This window comes from Chiroxiphia lanceolata, chromosome 7, assembly GCF_009829145.1.
Source record: "Chiroxiphia lanceolata isolate bChiLan1 chromosome 7, bChiLan1.pri, whole genome shotgun sequence".
In the NCBI taxonomy this organism is placed as follows: Eukaryota; Metazoa; Chordata; class Aves; order Passeriformes; family Pipridae; genus Chiroxiphia; species Chiroxiphia lanceolata.
This window is the reverse complement of record NC_045643.1, coordinates 5142097-5160432: the sequence shown is the minus strand read 5'-3', so window position 1 is coordinate 5160432 and position 18336 is coordinate 5142097. Positions and strand designations below refer to the sequence as shown.

The 18336-nt window shown below is 43.6% G+C and overlaps 1 protein-coding gene across 50 annotated transcripts in view; it reads right to left on the bottom strand.

Annotated features, from left to right (window-relative positions):
• Positions 1–4663: 4663 nt before the first annotated feature.
• MAP2 (microtubule associated protein 2) overlaps positions 4664–18336 on the bottom strand; it is a 222541-nt gene continuing 208868 nt past the window's right edge. For 28 of the 50 annotated variants that reach the window (XM_032694080.1, XM_032694079.1, XM_032694089.1 and 25 more), the window contains 4 exons: positions 11697–11789; positions 10096–10177; positions 9492–9604; positions 4664–8796 (listed from right to left, as the gene is read on the bottom strand). In XM_032694080.1, the coding sequence (XP_032549971.1) occupies positions 8581–8796; positions 9492–9604; positions 10096–10177; positions 11697–11789 (504 nt within the window). In that variant the 3' untranslated portion in view covers positions 4664–8580. The remainder of the gene's footprint in view (positions 8797–9491; positions 9605–10095; positions 10178–11696; positions 11790–18336) is intronic. The other 22 variants (XM_032694109.1, XM_032694111.1, XM_032694097.1 and 19 more) reach the window with 1 other exon arrangement.

The window sequence follows — 18336 nt, the reverse complement described above, 5'->3', positions numbered from 1 at the left end:
CTGTTACATCCCTGAAGGACTCTTTGGGGGAAACAAATGGCCTTGAAGTACAGGATTATTTTCCTTACTCCTTCTTTGTGCACAGCCAGCACCTTGCCCTGTCACAGGGCGTTAGTGAGTGGAGCTCAGGTAGCCCAACAGGCAATGAGAGGAAACTGCATCGCTACTATGCTAAATTACTATGTATTTTTGTTTTCAAATACTTTGTAGTAGCCAAAAACATAATTGCAAATTGCAGTTCTAGTCAAGCTTGCCATTTTGAGTACAGAGTATTGCTCTCTAACAACATGCAGTCATAAAAGACACGTAAATCTCTCTGTTTGTACAGTGGTTTGAAGTTACAGAATTTCCAATGCAAAACAAATCAGAGAGCAAAGGGAATATTATTAACAGCTAGCACTGTCACAAGAAAACTGCAGGCACAGTGGTGCAGATTCTCCAATCCAGCCAGGCCACAACCATCACTAAACCCAGGAGGTGGCAAAGGTGGTTTATATTAAATTTAGCAGCAGCTAGAGACCAGTTTTGCTCTTGCCTTGTTTTGGAGACAATCCCTGCCACACACACAAAAAGGGCACACACACAAAAAGGGCACACAAAATCTGGAAGATTCTATTTATCTCTATATTGAACTTCTGCTGGCAGCAGAGGCTTTTGGATTTGCAGTCAGCATTTGACTGTACCTAAATACTTACATTGCAGTGGATGCTGCAAAGAGAAAGTTCTCCAAATCAGTCCCTGCTTTCCCTTGCAGTAGGGATAAAGAGGAAGCAAGCAAACTCTTCAGGGAGGTCATTATAGTAGGAAAACAGCAAGGTGTCCTGAAAATTCACCTGTGCTACACTGGCATCTTGGGCTGGCACAGAAACATAGGTCTGTCTGCCTGCAAAAAGATCAAGACTAATGCAAGAAGTCACTGCTTTCAGGAAGCAGGCATGGGGAAAGTGGAGACTGCTCTGCACTGCTCCAGCAATTCCAAGCCCACCCAACTGCTCAGGCACAAAAGATGTCCATGACACTCTCATCCCATTTCCTCTCTTACTACAGACAGCATCAGTCTGACATCTCCCCAACTCACATGATTCTGCTTGATCACCAATTTATTCACCAGACAGTTGTGTTTATACATCCACCATAGTAGGATTCAGTCTTGATCCGGAAACAGTCAAGGCTGGCAGCGTGTCAAAGAGTGGGGACACTGAGCAGAACTTGAACACGAAGCCCCCACTCTACACAAGGGTGCCCAGAGCAGGGAACTGCTCAAACCTCACTGCCTTGCACTTGTTTCCAGGCATATGCTCTCCAATTTCTCAGCCTCAATCCCTGCCACACACACTTCTAAGTATTCACACCTTATTCATCTGTTATTCTCTGTGCAGAATCCAGAAGTATCTCAAGTCATTCTGTTGTGCAGCAGCCTTTCCAAGAGCAAAGCTGCAAAACAGCTCCTAACTGTAGATCCCAGCAAAGACAACTGTTTGGCACACTGCCAGGAACTTAGTCTTCCATAAGCTGCCAGCAGGCTTCTGTCCTAGCTGAACAGACTCATTATGAAGGAAGACCCTTTCTCTCTTGGAAGTCACAGAAGGTCAGCACTGACAGATGCTGCTCATTTTACCTGTATGGAAAATTCTTGTCACCAGGGTTTAGTGTCCACAAAGGAGACAGAGTTCTGCCAGAGTGACTTTATTCATGAATAAAGGGAGAGCTTACTGAGCATACCTAGTGAAAATCTCTTGAACAACTGGAGGAGGTAGCCTCCTTTTTATCCTAATTTTTCCTAGCTCTATAATGACCTCTTCCTTTCCTTACTGGCTAAAGTACTTGGAAGGCACAGACTTCCTGAAAACGCCTATTACGTATAAAGAGTCAGTTCTTTTCTTACTATTCTTAAGGAGCTATTTCCTTTCTCACTATTCTACAAGTTAATTGATTCTTTCAGCCACTTTCTTACCTACAAGCAGCTACTTCTTTATCTAAAAATAGCCACTTCCTTGTCTACGAACAATTATTTCCTTTCCCACCAACAACCATTTCTTTACTCACAAATAGGCACTGCCTTGCATCTGCAAGCAGATGCACACAGCTTGTTTGTAAAGGCACATTCATCTTGTTCTTGTCATACCCTTTCTCCTATGGGTCTGTCAGGTAGAAGCCTAGGAAAACTCTGTTTTCTTTAAGGGCTTTTAAACTCAGCATGAAAACATTTCAACCAAGGTTCTTCAAAAGCCTCATTCACAGCTTTTCTTGCCAGCCCTGCTCAAAACCAGCACAACTATGTGTTCAGAAACAAGGATGAATGACTCCTAAAACTACCAGGTTTGCTGCTGTTGCTGCATGAATTTAGGCAGAGGCAGACCATAGTTTATCTAGATCAGATTCCATAAAGACAGTCAGATATTTAATCCTTGGACCACATTTAGCTGGAACCAGCAGAGTGGCACAGCACTCATGCATCTGAGAATCCAATTTCAAAACAGAAAAGAAACAAAGACCAGTCACCACAAAGAAAGTTATTGCCTTTGCATAATGTTCAAGCAGCATATCATATTTACAGAGCCATGTAAGTGCAATTAAATACATAGCAGGTACAGGTTATGCTTAAACTAAATAAGACAGGGTGGGAGTGAACAAAATGGTGTAGGGTGCAGTCGACTGCTGGACAAGACTGGGGAAGGAAAAAGGTACTGTCAAGGTATCACATCATCCCTTGGCTCAGGTCTCTAAGCTCTGGGATGTGACTGCTTTCGTAGCAGCTGCAAAACTTTTACTTCCTCTGGGGGAAAAAATGCAACAAACCCTCCCCTCAAACCTCACCCCACCCAAAAAACCATTTTCCACCTTCTTTCTGGAGAAGAAAGTGTAGATCTCTTGTTCCACTGAGTTATCAAACGTGTCTTCCTTTCTGTTGCCCAGAGAGAGCTAAGCACTGCCTACACCATATGCTTCTCCTTCCAGAGTAAGGGCACTCACACAAACCAGGTTTGGGAGCCCCTCCACCAGGGCCACACAGTCTTTTACTCCCAGCAACTGAGACTTCTGCACAGCCACATATCTCTAGGTGGAAGGCCTTCTGCCTGCCCATCTGATCTGATCCATGTCTCTGTTCCTATACAATGCAAGGAATACCCCTTGAGCTGTGACAGGCACAGGATGGACAGATGCTCTGTACATCTAGCAAATATTGAGGCCTCCCTCACGTTCAATAACAAGTAGTTATTCAAGATTTTATTCACAAATGGTACTCACCTCAATGCTCCAGCATCACAATCTGCTATCAGATGATAAAATACATCACCTACTACACACTGCTAATAAGATACTCAGTCATCATGGCTAGGCTTCGCGAACGAAGATTTGTGAAGGCACTATCCACATTTGCTGCAGGTACTATAGCATTACTCTCAGTGTGTTTTATACAGCAGCATGTTTTATATAGCAGTATTCTCAGTAGCACTATAGCAGTACTCTCAGTATTATGTTGCATATAGCAGAAGTATGTAGCCCAAAGAATATGTGGATGTCCCATCCCTGGAAGTGTTCAAGGCCAGGCTGGACAGGGCTCGGAGCAACCTTATCTAGCGGAAGGTGTCCCTGCCCATGGCAGGGGCTGGAACGAGATGAGCTTTAAGGTCTCTCCCAAATCACTCCATGATTTCTTCCTTCCACTCGCAGCTCAGAGCCGTTGACTTTCCGACCTGAGCTCGGCAGGGGCTGAGTGAGTACCCACCAGGCATCCAGACAAAAAACTGCTCCAAGCATCCCTCCAACTCCACGCCGTTTCCCCATTAGTTTTCCGCATGGCCTCAAGAGCTCATTCCCCCTCACAACTCCCATTACCTTCGGTCCACAGGCTCCCATGGCCCTCAGGCGGCTCCCATCGCCCTCAGGCAGCAGCCAGCTGCAAGAATCTAACCCCTACCCCGACCCCGACCCCGCCCATCCGCCTGCCCGGGCCTCATGAGGGGAGGGTGGGGAACAGGCACGGCGCCGACCTATGTTCAGCCCGGGGTGGCCATTTCCTCTCAGGGCTGGGGCTGTGTCACAGGGCTGGGCGCTGAGGGCCCTCACAGCGGGGCTCACCGCGGGGCTGGGGTGTGTGGCACACGCCCCTCGGAGCTGAGGGCACGCCGTGCACTGGGAATGGGACCTCCTCTCTCGTGTGCCCTCCATGCCTGGAGAGCTCCACTGCTCAGTGCAGGGTGATGCCACACCTCACCCCCGGCCAGGACCCCAGCGTGAGGGATATGTACTCACTGAATCAGTTTGGTTGGAAAGGACCCGTGAGATCATCGAGTCCAAGGTAACCATGTCATCCAGACCATGTCACTCAGTGCCACATCCAGTCTTTCCTTAAACACCGCCGGGAACAGTTACTCCACCACCTCCCTGGGCAGCCCATTCCAATGTACAGTTACCCTTTCCATGAAGGAACATGCGTATAGCAGGGAGATACTGCCCCGCGGAACAGGACGCCAGCCATAAAAACTGATTCTTCCGGCTAAAAGTAACAGGGATTAGCTGAGAAATACGTCTGGATCTGCTGTGCCTGCCCCTGGCCAGACTGACTGCAGTACCAGCAGGTGCATGGTACCCCTCTCCCCAGGGCATAGCTGGATGCCGGAGGAGCTGTATCACAAACAGAGGAAACCCACATATGCAATTAGATGACAAGCGATTTTATTTTGCAAAACAATCACTATACAGCAACAAATACAATTGCAAATTGGATTGAAAAACATGAACTACCTACCACCAGCCATTCAAGAAATGCCTCTTTTATGGTAACAGGCTCTAGAGTTATCAGAAAAAACACAGGTTTGTAACAGCAGACGATATTCCTTGACATCCCAGCATACAGCATATCGGTTGGCTTTTTCTCTTTGCTAAAGCTGAAGTGGCTTTTATACGCTTGACTTTTCCAAGTGTGAAACTAATTTACCTTCCTGCAGTGGGAATTGCTGGAGTTGCAGAGGGAGCTGCTTTAGCAATCTGACTAGTGAGTTAGTTGACAGACACCTAGGCTAAAAACCTACCAGCATCAATTTTCATAGCAAATGTGATCTACTTTTCAAGGCATTTGCCTTTGAAGGGTCATGTGTACTTGGGTTTCAAACAGTATTTGATCCAGCATGGAAAAAAGTGCTCAGATGTGGTAGTCCACACAGGCTGCCTTTAGACTCCCTTTGGGTCATGTATTTAGGCAAACTTAGATGTGTGAGCAGCCACGATGAGGTTACCACTGTACTTTAGCAGAGCGCTGAATGGATAATTCCATTTACTGCTGTACAGTGAAAGTACACATTGCCTTTGTGGGCTCACAATTTCCCTCATCAGGATTAGTTTTTCCTTTACTGTTGCTGGACAGATGTTTGCTCAACTTTTAATTCTTTCAGCTTGTGGTTACATAGAACTCTGCAAATGAGGAAGAAGCACTCTGCCTTTTGTTGCTACAACTTGACCCATTATTAAATTTGGGGCACTCCCCTAGCTACCAAAACAAGGTTTCACCATTCCTTCTGTCTGGATTATTTCTGCTTTGTTACAGAGTTGGGTCTCAGGCGCCCAACAAACCTGCTGGCTCAACATGCCTGTGGAAAACAAACACAACAGATGCAGTTTCCAGGAAGCTGGCTCTACCTTCTTTAGTGGGCATTACATTATTTACAAACTGTTGTTTTTAAAACGAACACTCTTCTTGAGAAAGTTAAGATTAATATGAGCTTTTCCAGTGAACATCTAGAGTTATGTAACATAACTTGGTTTTTTATCATTTAACAGCACAAAACTCTTGATTTCTTTTCATCTAACTCCACAGCATTCTAGGATTCTTTCTATGGAAGAATGATGATGATTACAAAGGTCTTTGCTTAAATCAAGACAAGAAAGCTCATTTCAATGCATGAAATAAATGACTCGGTGTGTTACACCACTCTAACTTTGGACTCATAGGTGGTTTAACTAAGCTTAATTTTCTAGAGTATGTTGATTTTAAAAGCAGAATAAAAAAACTGGAGTCTCGGGCTATCACTGTTCTCATGAGCTGGTGCTCAGCTTCAGAGAGCAGAGGATTCAGTAGTACCATAGTTTCTCTCCCATGCTGGCAAAAGGCATAGAAAAAAAACACTGCAAGGCCAATTCATATTGATAGTATGATCAGAGCAATATAAATATTGTTGGTTTTCCTTTCTGTTATTTTCTGAAAAAATGGGAAGAGGCTTTTAATGAACCTTAACTTGACAACTGTTTCCATGTGAATTATTATGATTAGTTTAAGCAAAAGTATAACAAATACAAGGCAGAAATCAGAATCCTCCAGTTGCACTTTGCATGGTTCTAAACTTACTGTCCTTCATATGAAACAACTGACAAACAGTATTAGGTACTTACAAACAGTATTGGTGTGAAAAAGCTTTTTGCAGAGCTGAAATGCCATGTGTGGGGCTGTCAGAAGTTCATATTCAGCAGAAGTTTGAGAGATGCAACCACTCTGTTTTGTATTTGTACTGCTGTGGCAGCTTAGCCAAAATCCCCTTTTGGTCCACTGAATATTTACTGTCCAGTAACTGTGTATTACTACCGGAATTTAATGATGGGGAATCCTGTGTTATTAATTATTAGACTCCTTTTCCGCAGACATAAAAATCTTCAATATGAGTCTCTTCAGACCAAACCCCAACACACACACGCACACATACAAATTAAGAAGGAAAAAGAATAGATCAAAAGCTTCCAACACACAACATTAACCTAATACATGTATCAAGTATAGCTCAACTGACAGTGCAAAGTTCAGTTAAGAGGTTTCAAAAGAAAAAGTTCAAACAATCTGCAATAATGTGAACTGGTCATTTCATAATATCTAGTGTACACAGAGCATCAGCAGGTGATTATCTGCTGATGAGGATCACCTCCGTGTCACCTTCACTGTTCCCTTAGTGCTGGAGTTCTCTCAGGTAACTCCTCTAGATCGCTTGGTTACATTATCTCTGCCTTTTATATCTTTTAGGCACACTTTTTCTTACACTTTTTTATAGCCAACACGATCTCACTTTGCTCAGATTTTAAGAAGCCCTATTTACTGATGAATCATGATGGCAACCCAGTCTAGGGAGCTCATTTTTATTTATTCATACACTGTAATTTACAGGCACCTCTGCTATGTTTATCACTGTTGTCTGAGTGCCAGAGTAGTCATGTGAGACATCACTAAAGGAGTGGAAACAACATCTTTTTTTCTGTGTTTCAACTTTAGCAAAAGAAAAAAAACCATAAATCTAACATTCACTGTTACTATGGGAGTTTAAAAAAAAAAGGAAAGAAAGAAATAAAAAAAAAAGCTTGAACCAAACTATTGTGGATTTTAAAAAAAGCCAGAGTCCAAACTCAGCCATCTTTGGAGACTCTTTTACAAATGTCTGGAACCCACAAAAATCATTCCTTTGTGAAGAAAGGAAGGGAAGGGGAGAGGGAAGGAATCCTTTTTCTAGCATCACAGAAGAGACTTGCATCTGGCACTAAAACAGGGTCACGGCTTTTAGTTGTTACAGAAAGCAACTTCATGCTAAAGTTTTCATCTTTTTAAAATGTATTCTTATGAATAGGGAAAAAAAAACCCTGCTAACATCTACTTTTACATACCTAAAATTGCAACACCAAAGGGTGCAAGAGACACAGATACTGTGAATAAAGAAGTAGAATATTCAAGTATATGAGGAGGGCATATCACAAATGGCCACAGAGAAATATATATATCTATAATACTGTATCAAACAGATGGAAAGAATGTGAAACCAGTGGTGTGCACACAAATCTAGCCGCTTAACCAACTTTTCTAATTAGACACAAGTCTATTGGGATGGAAGTGCTTGCTTTCAGCAGGTTTTTTACGTCACTTCCCCAAAGCACAATTTAAATGTTTTCAGCTACTATTTTTAGTTAATAGTTAAATAATTTATTGGCTTTTCAGCTATACACTGACATAATTAACCAGGTCCAAGAAAATGTTAATAACTTAATTCAACTTTTGTTCTACTCATTTATACAAAATAACACATTTTTTTTTAATTAAACTTGAATTTCTCTATATGTCCTTCCTTCTGGTAAGCAGACTGTTAATTTAACCCTTAATAACTTAAAATGGGCAACTTTTTTATTTCCCCATCTATCAACAGAACTGTAAAATGAGCAACTTGGGATATCAACAAGGCTCTTCAGATAGAGGTGGATGGCCTTCAGGCACATGAAAGGTAAAAATGCATTTTATCATAGTACAGTACTCCATGCAAGACAGAGCAGAGCAACAATAATTGTCCAATGTAACATACTGCTTTTGTATACCCATATAAAGCCAGTGTCTTCCTGTTGTAAATGGAGGTCAGGCCAATTTCTGCATCTATGGAAATATTTTTTTTCTGGTTTGTTTTTTTTTTTTTTTTAACTGTATGGTAACTACAAGTCTTGGGATGTGACTTAGCTTTAGACATGGTAAAGAATGAATGTAACACCTGCTCTGAGCCCATTCCTGCCAAGAGCTCATGCCTAAATATTATTACTTCATACAATGCGAAATGAGCAAATTCATAAGCCCTGCTTGGCAAGGGCTGCCGTGACATCTTCAGCGAGGGTAGCAAGCTGGGGTGACTCAAGCAGGTTGATGCTTCCAGAGGATGAGACGTTGCTGAGTCTACGTGGAGAAGCCACGCTGGACCTGCCTGGTGACTGTGTGATAATCTCAGCCCCATGGTCGACACGGGCTTTAGCGTGCTCTCTGAAGTTTAGCTTCTGGCTGTCAATCTGCTCCAGGAAAGTAAAGAATGCCACACATTATATATTCACCAAATTATCTTGTTATAGATCATCACTTGGGCATCATTTTGTTTACTTTTAAAAACTCTTAGAAGGATTGAAGCTTTGAGTTATTCGAAGGATTATTCCTTTGAATAATTCCAACTGATCGTTTTTTCACCTTGTTTAATAGATACTGACTTACTGTTACACTCTCTTACCATTTCTGTCTCTGATGGACACTTTAATGAGCAGTACCACTGTCCCTAGCTGTGAATTTCATTAATATTATATGTTTATGAAAAACATTTTCTTTTGAAAACAAAACCATGATTTGTTTCCAAAATTTGTATTTTCCAATGTTTGTGGGAGTGATCTTACTTTCAAGATATTTTCCTCCTGTTTCACAAAGCAGTCCCAATCTCAGATCATACCTATGCTGTCCAACGGTCCCAAGCAAGGACTATCTTTAGGGGGAAAGCCAGTGCACAAACCACAGGACTTTAGACTCACTGTCAGCTTAGATGTGGATGCGAGATTGTTCATTCCAAATTTCAAAGGGAACAAACTGGCATGTGAGTGTGCTTGAAGGAGGACAGACAGATGCTTCCTACTTGATTCAGAGCCATGGCTGAATTCACAGCTCTGATTTCACCAGGCCAGGGGCACAGTGGAGGCGTTTTCTCTGATGGCTGTTCCCTTACCTTGACGTTACCACCACCAGGTACGTGGTGGGCATTTTCCAGTGAACCAACTTTAGCCTGAGCTTTTTCTTTGAAATCCAGTTTCACACTCTCAATTTTCACACGCCCACCTCCTATAATGGAAAAGGAAATACAGATTAAGCGGCTGCAATGGTGTGGGAGAAAGTGTGACTCGAAGCACGTGGGTGCACTCACGTTACTTCCCTTTTAGTTGAGATCTAATGGTTTTGGAGAAGCACAGAATAACGCTCTCCATGTTCAGTCAAATATAAAACCTTCAACATACATTCAAATTGTAAGCATGTACTGTAGCCCCACTGATTTCCATGGGATTTAAGTACATGCTTAAGTATTTTGCTGACATCAGTCTGTATTCAATATTATGCCAAAGCAGCATCCTTTGACATTACTTTTTAACACCTCTCTGGTTCTATAACTTTATGTCTTTATATATTTAGTTAAGTAGTTACGTGTATTTTTATTACCAAAATGTATTTACTTTTTCTTGGACTGTAAAAGAAAGTGGTATCATCCATGACTTCTCCTTTGCATAACAGGATTAGGTCTTTCCCTTTGTCCCATAACCCAGAAATTCCTACAATACCTGGCTTGTGGTGAATATTCTTGAGTGAGCCACACTTGGAAGTCACATGACTCAAGTCAATCTTCTTGGTTACAATTTGTACCTGTCAAAAGTGCACAAATGCACAAATTACAGAAATTAATAAAATAATAAAAAGTCAAGCCCTGCAGAGAAGGAGCCCAAGCCTCTACAAACCACTGGAAAAGGAGAAATGATTAGTAGAAAACAGATCACGCCACCAAGGAGGAAACACCTGGATTAATACAGCAAGCTTCCCTCACACCTAGGGAGATGACAGCTGGGTTAACCTCTACTATTAGCAAAACGAAGAGGAGGATAAAGCAGATCAGCTTGTGAGTTCTTTCTAAAATGTTTCTGGGCCAACTGCTCTCAGGGTGGGTGCTCCAAAGCCCTGCATGCAGCAGGGCCCATCCCATTTGCTTCTGCTCTTGAACATGCATCCTGGCAACCAGGATATTTTGGTGACTGTTTTTATCTCCACCACCTGTTTCATATTTTTCTGCAGCTAAATACGTTATGCATTTCCTGTCAATGCACTCTGGGGAGCCTGATGAAGGTACACATGTGCCTCCTGCAGCTGTACCTGAGCAGGATGGTGTTCAGCTGGCTGGCTCGGTGCTTACCCGAGAGCAGTGCCACTGCTCTGCTCGGCCAGGCAGTGGCACCTGCACCCTCCCTCCTCCCGGTGCTCCATGCACTGCTGCCAGCTGCCTCGCCACGGCTGCACTGAGCCCAGCTTGGGAACAGCCACAGAGTGACACTCCTGCCTCGCTGCACTCCCAGACAGCTCCCAGTGGCGGCCCACAGCCACAGCGACTGTGCTGGCAGGCCTCAAGAAGTCGCAGCCCCTCCAGGCCAGAGCAGGAGCTGCAGGATGGCTGCAATACCACTGGTTTGCTCACAACACTGGCAATGACTTAAACCAGCACTGGTGGCTGTACTGAACGTGTTTGGATCCGATGTGCCCACACTATCAGCTCTTCCATCTGAGGGGAGATCATTTCCAGCAGGATGGTTGTAGCCACCTTAAGCTATTCCAGTGTGCCTGCTAAAATCAAGGGGTGTCTGGTCAAACCCCAAGCAACCTCAGTTTGTTACACTGGAACAATGCTGCGGCGTGAGCACTGAGTGCGCTGGCTGGTCACACCCCCTCTCTTTGTCCTTATGTCTTATTTTTCTTCTTCCCCTCTGCTGAATGCACATAACTGAAGAGTTAGCTGAGGAAGCCCAACACGGAGGCTGGAGTCTCACTGAGAGCTGCACTCTCTTTATGGAAATTACTTCCTTGGGCTGCTCCCATGAAAGGCGCTGAACCTTTGGCTCACACTGCACTTTCACTGTCAGCACCCTTGGGCATTTGAAGATAACCCTTAGTTCTGACTTCCCCTCCCTGTCCATGTTCTGGAAATGTGTTGTGCTCTGCAGAGAAAGATCAGGAGGCCACCACTGATACCCAAGGCTCACATGACTACCAGACCAGACTCACATGTGAAACAGCAGAGAGAAGGAAAATAGTACTCAGAGGAAGGGAAACAGAGGGGTCTGGCTGTTGAGACCACTACAGTGGAAATGTCTGTTCAGAGAGTGTCCATACTACTTACATTTCCTCCCCCTGCAGAATGTTTGATGTTATCTCTGGAACCACACCGGGACTGAATATCACTAAAATCGATCTTCTTGTTTAAAATCCTAACCTGAAAGGAATTGGAAGTAACTTACTATATAACACACACACTCTCAATTGGGGCGCAGGACGAGGGAGCAAGGGTCATTTTGCCTCCTCCTGTGACTCCGTCTGACACTTGTATTGAAACATGAGAAAGTAAACTTTGACAACTTCTATGCTTAGTATGTTCTCAGAGCATCTCTAAATACACTACGCTGCTCTTTTTATGCCTCACAAAGTGGTGGTGAAATACAAATGGGAGAATTTTTATACTGGGAGATATGAGAATTTCTTGCTTGCCTGGACTGGGCACAGTCCTAGGACAGCATGTCCAAGGCTCTATTGAGTGATATTCAATGTTGCTGCTCAACTGGCCATAGGGAGAAGCTGGAAACCCTTGTCCCCACACTCAGTATTTGATGCAGAAATCCAAGATCCAGCCAGCTCAGTCATGGGTTTAAATCCTGAGGTATTTCCACCCTCCTTCTGCCATATAGCCATAACAGCAGCTACATTCATATAACAGACCTCAGAATGTTCTGTGAAAGTGGATCAACAAAATTAATTAAACTGAAGTCAAAGCTCTCTACTGCTCTCTCTCTCTTTACCATCATATACTAAAGGGCAATGCAGAAAACAACATCATCTGGAAACCTACAGCTGCAATCCCTTCTTCTTGAGTTCTTGTGCTGGCCATAGAGTTGGGCACAACAACTTTGCACTGTGCTTCTCCCCTGTGCTCTTCGTCTCTTCGCGTAACAGGATTAGGTCCTTGCTTTTCCCTTGATGGTGCCAGCCTCCCTTACACATGCCAGAAGCCCACATTTTTAATATGCTGCCTTAGCCACAAATGCACTGCAGGCATATGACAGTGCCTGGAGGTCAACTCTGTGAAGGGCAGGCCATGATGCCCCATGCTTGACCCCACGTCAAAGCAGTTCGTCCATCTCGCGGAACTCAGGTGCCACCAATGACTGTACTCCCTGGGAATGATGAGCAGTTACTAGTTGGCAGGGACAACTGGCTGCACACCTGACTGACACCACTTTCAGATTTATTTCTGAGCAAGGGCAGGGGTTTGTGCTCACCAGTATTACAGGTTTTAGGTGTCTGAGAAGGTGTTTCTGGACAAGGCTGCCCCTACCTTTTTTGCACCAGAGTGCCACCCATGCAGCATATTATTTCTCTGGGTTAAACGTGAAATCTTTACTCAAATGTTACACTGGATTTTATCTTTAAGTATTAATACTCAATATGAATTTAGACTCTTTCCTGTACAGAAAACCATAGACTCTGGGTCACTATGTCTTCATTTTGTTAAATGGCACTTGTGGAGCCTTCACTGACATACTACTTAGCACACTCCTGCTGGCTGCAGGAGTAAGGTAAACCTGCAGGTAGGTAAACCTACAGTGACCAACCACTACTGAGATAATAGAGAGGGACAGGTACACTAGGGTTCCTTATTGCAGCTTCTTCTCACTGCTCCAGGAACACAAGCAGCTGCAAAACAGCCGAAGCAGTCAGTGGGAGCAAGCAGAACCCTGTGCAGTTTCTGCTTCCTGGCTTTATGTCCCCGAACTGCCCCAGGTTCCCTGATAAATCTGAGGCAAGTCACTCCCCTCTGTGCCTCACCTCTCCAAACTGGGGAAAGAACTATTTTCTCCCTTACAGGGATATTGGATTTTGCAGCTTTCGGCCCCTGCAGTGGGGATAATAGCACATTTAGATAGCAAGTTGAATCCTCTGGTGGTGAGCACCTGGAGTACACCTTTGACTAAAGCTCAGTATACTCCTGAGATAAAATGTTCAGAGGGTCACACTCTGCAGCTAATGTGAAGAACTTCTTCACAGTAAGCTCTTTCATGAGTCCCCCTTCATACATACAACGTAACCACTAAATCAAACCATTAGGATGTTAAGGGGTTTTTTTTAACCTAAACTTTTTAGTTTAAAGTAAAAACTTGCTTTAACTGGTGATGGCCTGCTCAGCAATAATGGTGATGACAGCACCAGCAAACCCCACAACTGGTAGGTCTCTTTCAGGAGGCAAACTGATTTCTGTCTTTCTCCCTCCCATTTGCTTAATCCATCCAAGTAAACCAATGTACAGTGAAACATGAAAGCAAATGCCTTTGGAGTTTTATGCCTGTGCTTTTTCTCAATATACTGTTTAAAAATGTATCCCATCACTATACAAGACGGATGTCACATCAGTTACAGAAACACACATCTGATGTGCAGTCAGATCTGGCTCCCAGAGAGCTTCAGGCCAGACACAACTGGGCAAAACAGAGAGCATTCCCAGCACTTTCTGAGCACATCTCTTTCAGCGATGGATCAGCAGCACCTCTTAGCCATGGCCACAGGATGCATTTGCTATGAAAATGCTGACTTAGGGTCATGACAAGACCTCAGCACTGTGGACTGGGGGCCTGTAGCTTAAAATGGAACCAAAGCAAGGTGAAAAGTTGAGAGGGTGTCTTTGATCAAGTGCCTAAAGGTTGATTTGCACCCAGGAGTCTGACAGTTTATGAGTCTCGTGGCCCATGGACCTGGCTAGCAGATATGTGAAGGACAAATCATGGCAATTATCCTCTCAGTGGGTGAAACATACCCCTGTGCAGCGGGGCAAGCAGGAGACCTGTGTATCATTTATGTCCTGTGCTGAGGGCTGAAGTGAGCTGAGTGATGTGGATGTGTTGTGCTGGTCATCTGGTGCAAGGGGGAACTGCATTGATCCAGGTTTTCTCTGATGATCCATTTCTCCCTTTCCTGGAATATATCAATATTCCTGCACATATTTAAATAATGACTGCCCTCTAAGTGTTCTACAAATGAATGGAGCCTTGCTTCCTGTAGATTAGGCTTTTAAACTGCTTAATTCCTCAGTCCTATATAATTCAGCAAGGCCTATCCCCTCTTGCCAGCAGTATCTCCCAAGTTTTCTCCCAGGTCTGCCTGACTAGGCAAACAGAAGCTAATACACAACCAGCCAACTGTTTGTCTCTGTGGAGAAGGGCTGAGTTATCACTGCCTTTACCCCAATGACAGTGTTATGCTGAGTTTCCATTTTGTATCCAGTCAACAACTATCACTCAGCGTGGAGGGACTGCCTATGTTTCTCACTACCGCTCCCTTGCCAGCACTGGTTCAAATTGGCCATCAAGTTCCAAAGCTGCTGAGGAGGGCTGACATTGCCAGCCAGTGTGACTGTAGAAGCTTTGTTTCCTTTGAGAAATCCGACTGTAAACAGAAGAAGGAGAGTACCAGGGAAGGACAGGAACTCTTTAGGCGAAAGAAAAACTTTGGCTTGCAAACAAAGAATGTAAACTGACTGTGAATTATTTTAAGCTGGAATCTGGAGGGAAATTTGTAAGTATCAGAGCAGGGAGACTCTGGAACTGCCTTCCCAAGGGAACAGAGCTACAACAAGAAAATGGGAAACTTTTATGATGGCACTTGATGAAAGGAATTACATGATGCAGCTGCCTGCAACAGAGACAACACAACACAACTCACCAGGAAGGTCTCCATGTTCCGAATGTTATGTACATCTTGTGTGAGGGTGGAGGTGTGGTAGGGATATACATATAGGCACTTCAATTTTGCTGCAAGTTAAATGACAGATCAAGCCTGCCATGCTCTCATTCAGGAAAGGGAACATTTTAGTCTTTGGCAGAAATAGGACTGCTTTCCATTCACATCCCAACAAGATAATGTCCTGACAATAACTCTTGTTCTGACCTGCTAGTCTGAAATGGGTACATTCTCTTCTGATCTGATCCTGGTTTGCACAGGTATGCTGGACATGGCCTGGAAGTCAGTATTTTGATCAAGACCAAGATGAGGTTCCTCAGCATGTCATAAATGCATGAAATTAAACCACAGTGGAAAAATAAAGCCTTACAGGCAATGCTGTGTTTATTCTACAAAACCATATTGCTCAAGAGAAAACTGGCTTCTGTGTGGAGCCCTGAAAGTGTGACAGACCTTCCCCCTAACTCTGTCCTCTGATGACTCCACAGCAATGGTCCAGAACTGAAGCCCAGGGCACACTATGTGCCAGTGTGCAACCAGTATTGCCTCACTGACCCACACTGCTTCTAGAGAGCCCCCAGCAGGACCGAGACTCTGTGCTCCAACACCTCCTGTGCTGCTTGCACGCTGCCTCTCAGAGCTCTGGGCAAGGCAGGGCACTTATGGGTAGCCTGCGAGGAAACCAAGTGTTTCTCTAAATGAGGCATATCTTGCTCTGCACTCAGCAGGGTAAACTAATTAGTTTTCTGTATACAGTGCCCCTGGCTGGCAATCGTAATAGCCAGGGGCTGTGGTCCAAGGGCAACATCTACACTAGACCAGAGAGGATGCTTCTGGGTTAAGGTGGCTGGCCTGAGGAGAAGAAGACGACAGGTTGGCAATACTGTGAATCTCACAGTTAGATATATGTCCCCTGTTAACAGAAAGTGAATTTGGAGTTCAAAGTCTCTATATACAACAGTTGACAGTCCAAGGGCCTGCTCAAGGTCCTCCTCTCTCAGTACTGCACTACTGGGTTCACAATGAGCAGAAATTTGTAGAAACACTGAGGGGAAGGCAGAGAAATGCCACAGTGCATTTATTTCAGTTGTGCCCCACTGCTAAAGACAACATCAATGACTAAAAGCTGCTTATGCAAGAGAAAGAATTATGTTCCATTGCTGCCTAGAATCACTCAGTTCAGCTGCTTTTCACAGCAAAAGGAAAAGCCCCTAACTTATTGGAATCCGAGCAGAGAATCCATAAACAGCTTCCCTTCTATGGCATACTACATTGGTACACACCAAAACAGAGATATTTGAGATATAAAATTGTGATGCTGACGAAATTACAGGCTCTGAATATAATTTCCAAGAAGCTGATGATTTATGTTCTCCCTGCCTTGCAATTAGGGCCTCTGAGAAGCTCTACCACAAACACTCTGCCTAAAGCATTTAAAAATACTCTAGCTTGACTCCACTTGCTGTTTGAACATGCTGTCGAGCTGTGATACTGCAAAAAGCTCCCAGACTCCTAGCAACTTATTAAAAAGGGCAGGTTCCTTCTATTTACCACAGCAATTTGACAGAGCTGTATCCCAGGAACTAAACATTATTTCAGTGTTTGGTCTCCTGTTAATACAAGGATTGATTGAGACAAGAATTTGTCTCACACAGCAAGCAAGGTTAGGGTTAAAGCCTGATTAGAATCAAGAGGCAGTTCCAAGTGCTTCCAAATCTATAAGCTGCAAAGGACAGATGATACTACAGTCTTCATACTCCTGGCAGAGGCTACAGGTAGAGAAAAGGGAGGGGAAGAGTATTTAACTGGCCGAGCAAAGTCCTTGAAGAGGAAGACTGTGCCTCAGACTTTCCACACCTATAGACAGAGCTCGTGATCATGTCCAGCCTTTGCGCTCCTGGAATTTGTGGATACACACCCCAGTGAGGCTGCCAGCCCATAAGGCTACTGAAATTCAAAATAAAAGGCTGTGCTGGACATAGCACAGGCAAAATAATGTACTGTACATTACATGTATCATCCCTACTAATAAAGGGAGAAAAGGCCTGTAGAGAAACACTGAAAGCTTTTGCATAATTATGCTGAGAAGTATAAAGTGAAATGACCATTTTCCATGCCAAAGAGTTTACAGTCAATAAACAATCTCACTCCTCACTAAGGCTGGGGTAAAAGAATGGTAAAAATTACTGAAGATTCCCGCACACCAAATAAAAGAAGAGTAATTCAGCCAAACCAGAGGATCCTTGGTTTAGTATTCCCTTCAGCAAAAAATAAACAAACGAACAACAGATTTTGCTAAACTACAGAGTTTGATACTTCAATTTTAGACACAACAGTCCCTACTCATGGAAAGAGTACTAATAGCTTCAAATATCAACTGCTGAGCATTAGGTAGCACAGCTTTCAAATCAGTTTCCTTATCTTTGAGAAGGGATGAGTTTTGAGTCACTATGTCTGGCATTTCTTTACTTCAGACTAATGGAGACAATTAGGTTGTTCAGTTCAAGTTCAAAAATATCTTGCAATCATCCTTCATGCAGGCTGGCTTTCCTAACGCTCAGCAGATATGTCCCTTAGCATCTCTTCTTATTGTTCAAATCCAAATTTCCAATATAAAAACCAAGGTTTCCATCCTTTTTTTTCCTGCCCTTTCCCATCTAACAAAACAAACTTCTCACCTTTCTATGCAAGACAGAACACTAACACTATTATATGATGAAACAGCTCTGATCCAGATTACACTATGTCTGAACATTTTTTTCCAAAACGTTCCTCGTTTTATTTCTCAAATCTAGACTAGTTAGAGCTCAGCTGAAAACGCCTCCTTTGCTGAGCTTGCTGCTGGGATGACTCAGATTTTCACAGGAATTTATATCCTGGTAATTTCCATTTACTCTAGGAAAAAAATACAGCTTCTCCCCTTGTTATTAATGAGAGAACAATGATCATGGTACGTCACGGCTAAGATTTGACTCTTCTAAGATGAGCCAGCTAAGAGTTGAAACTGGTTGCTTAAGATGCCAAATGTAGTTGGT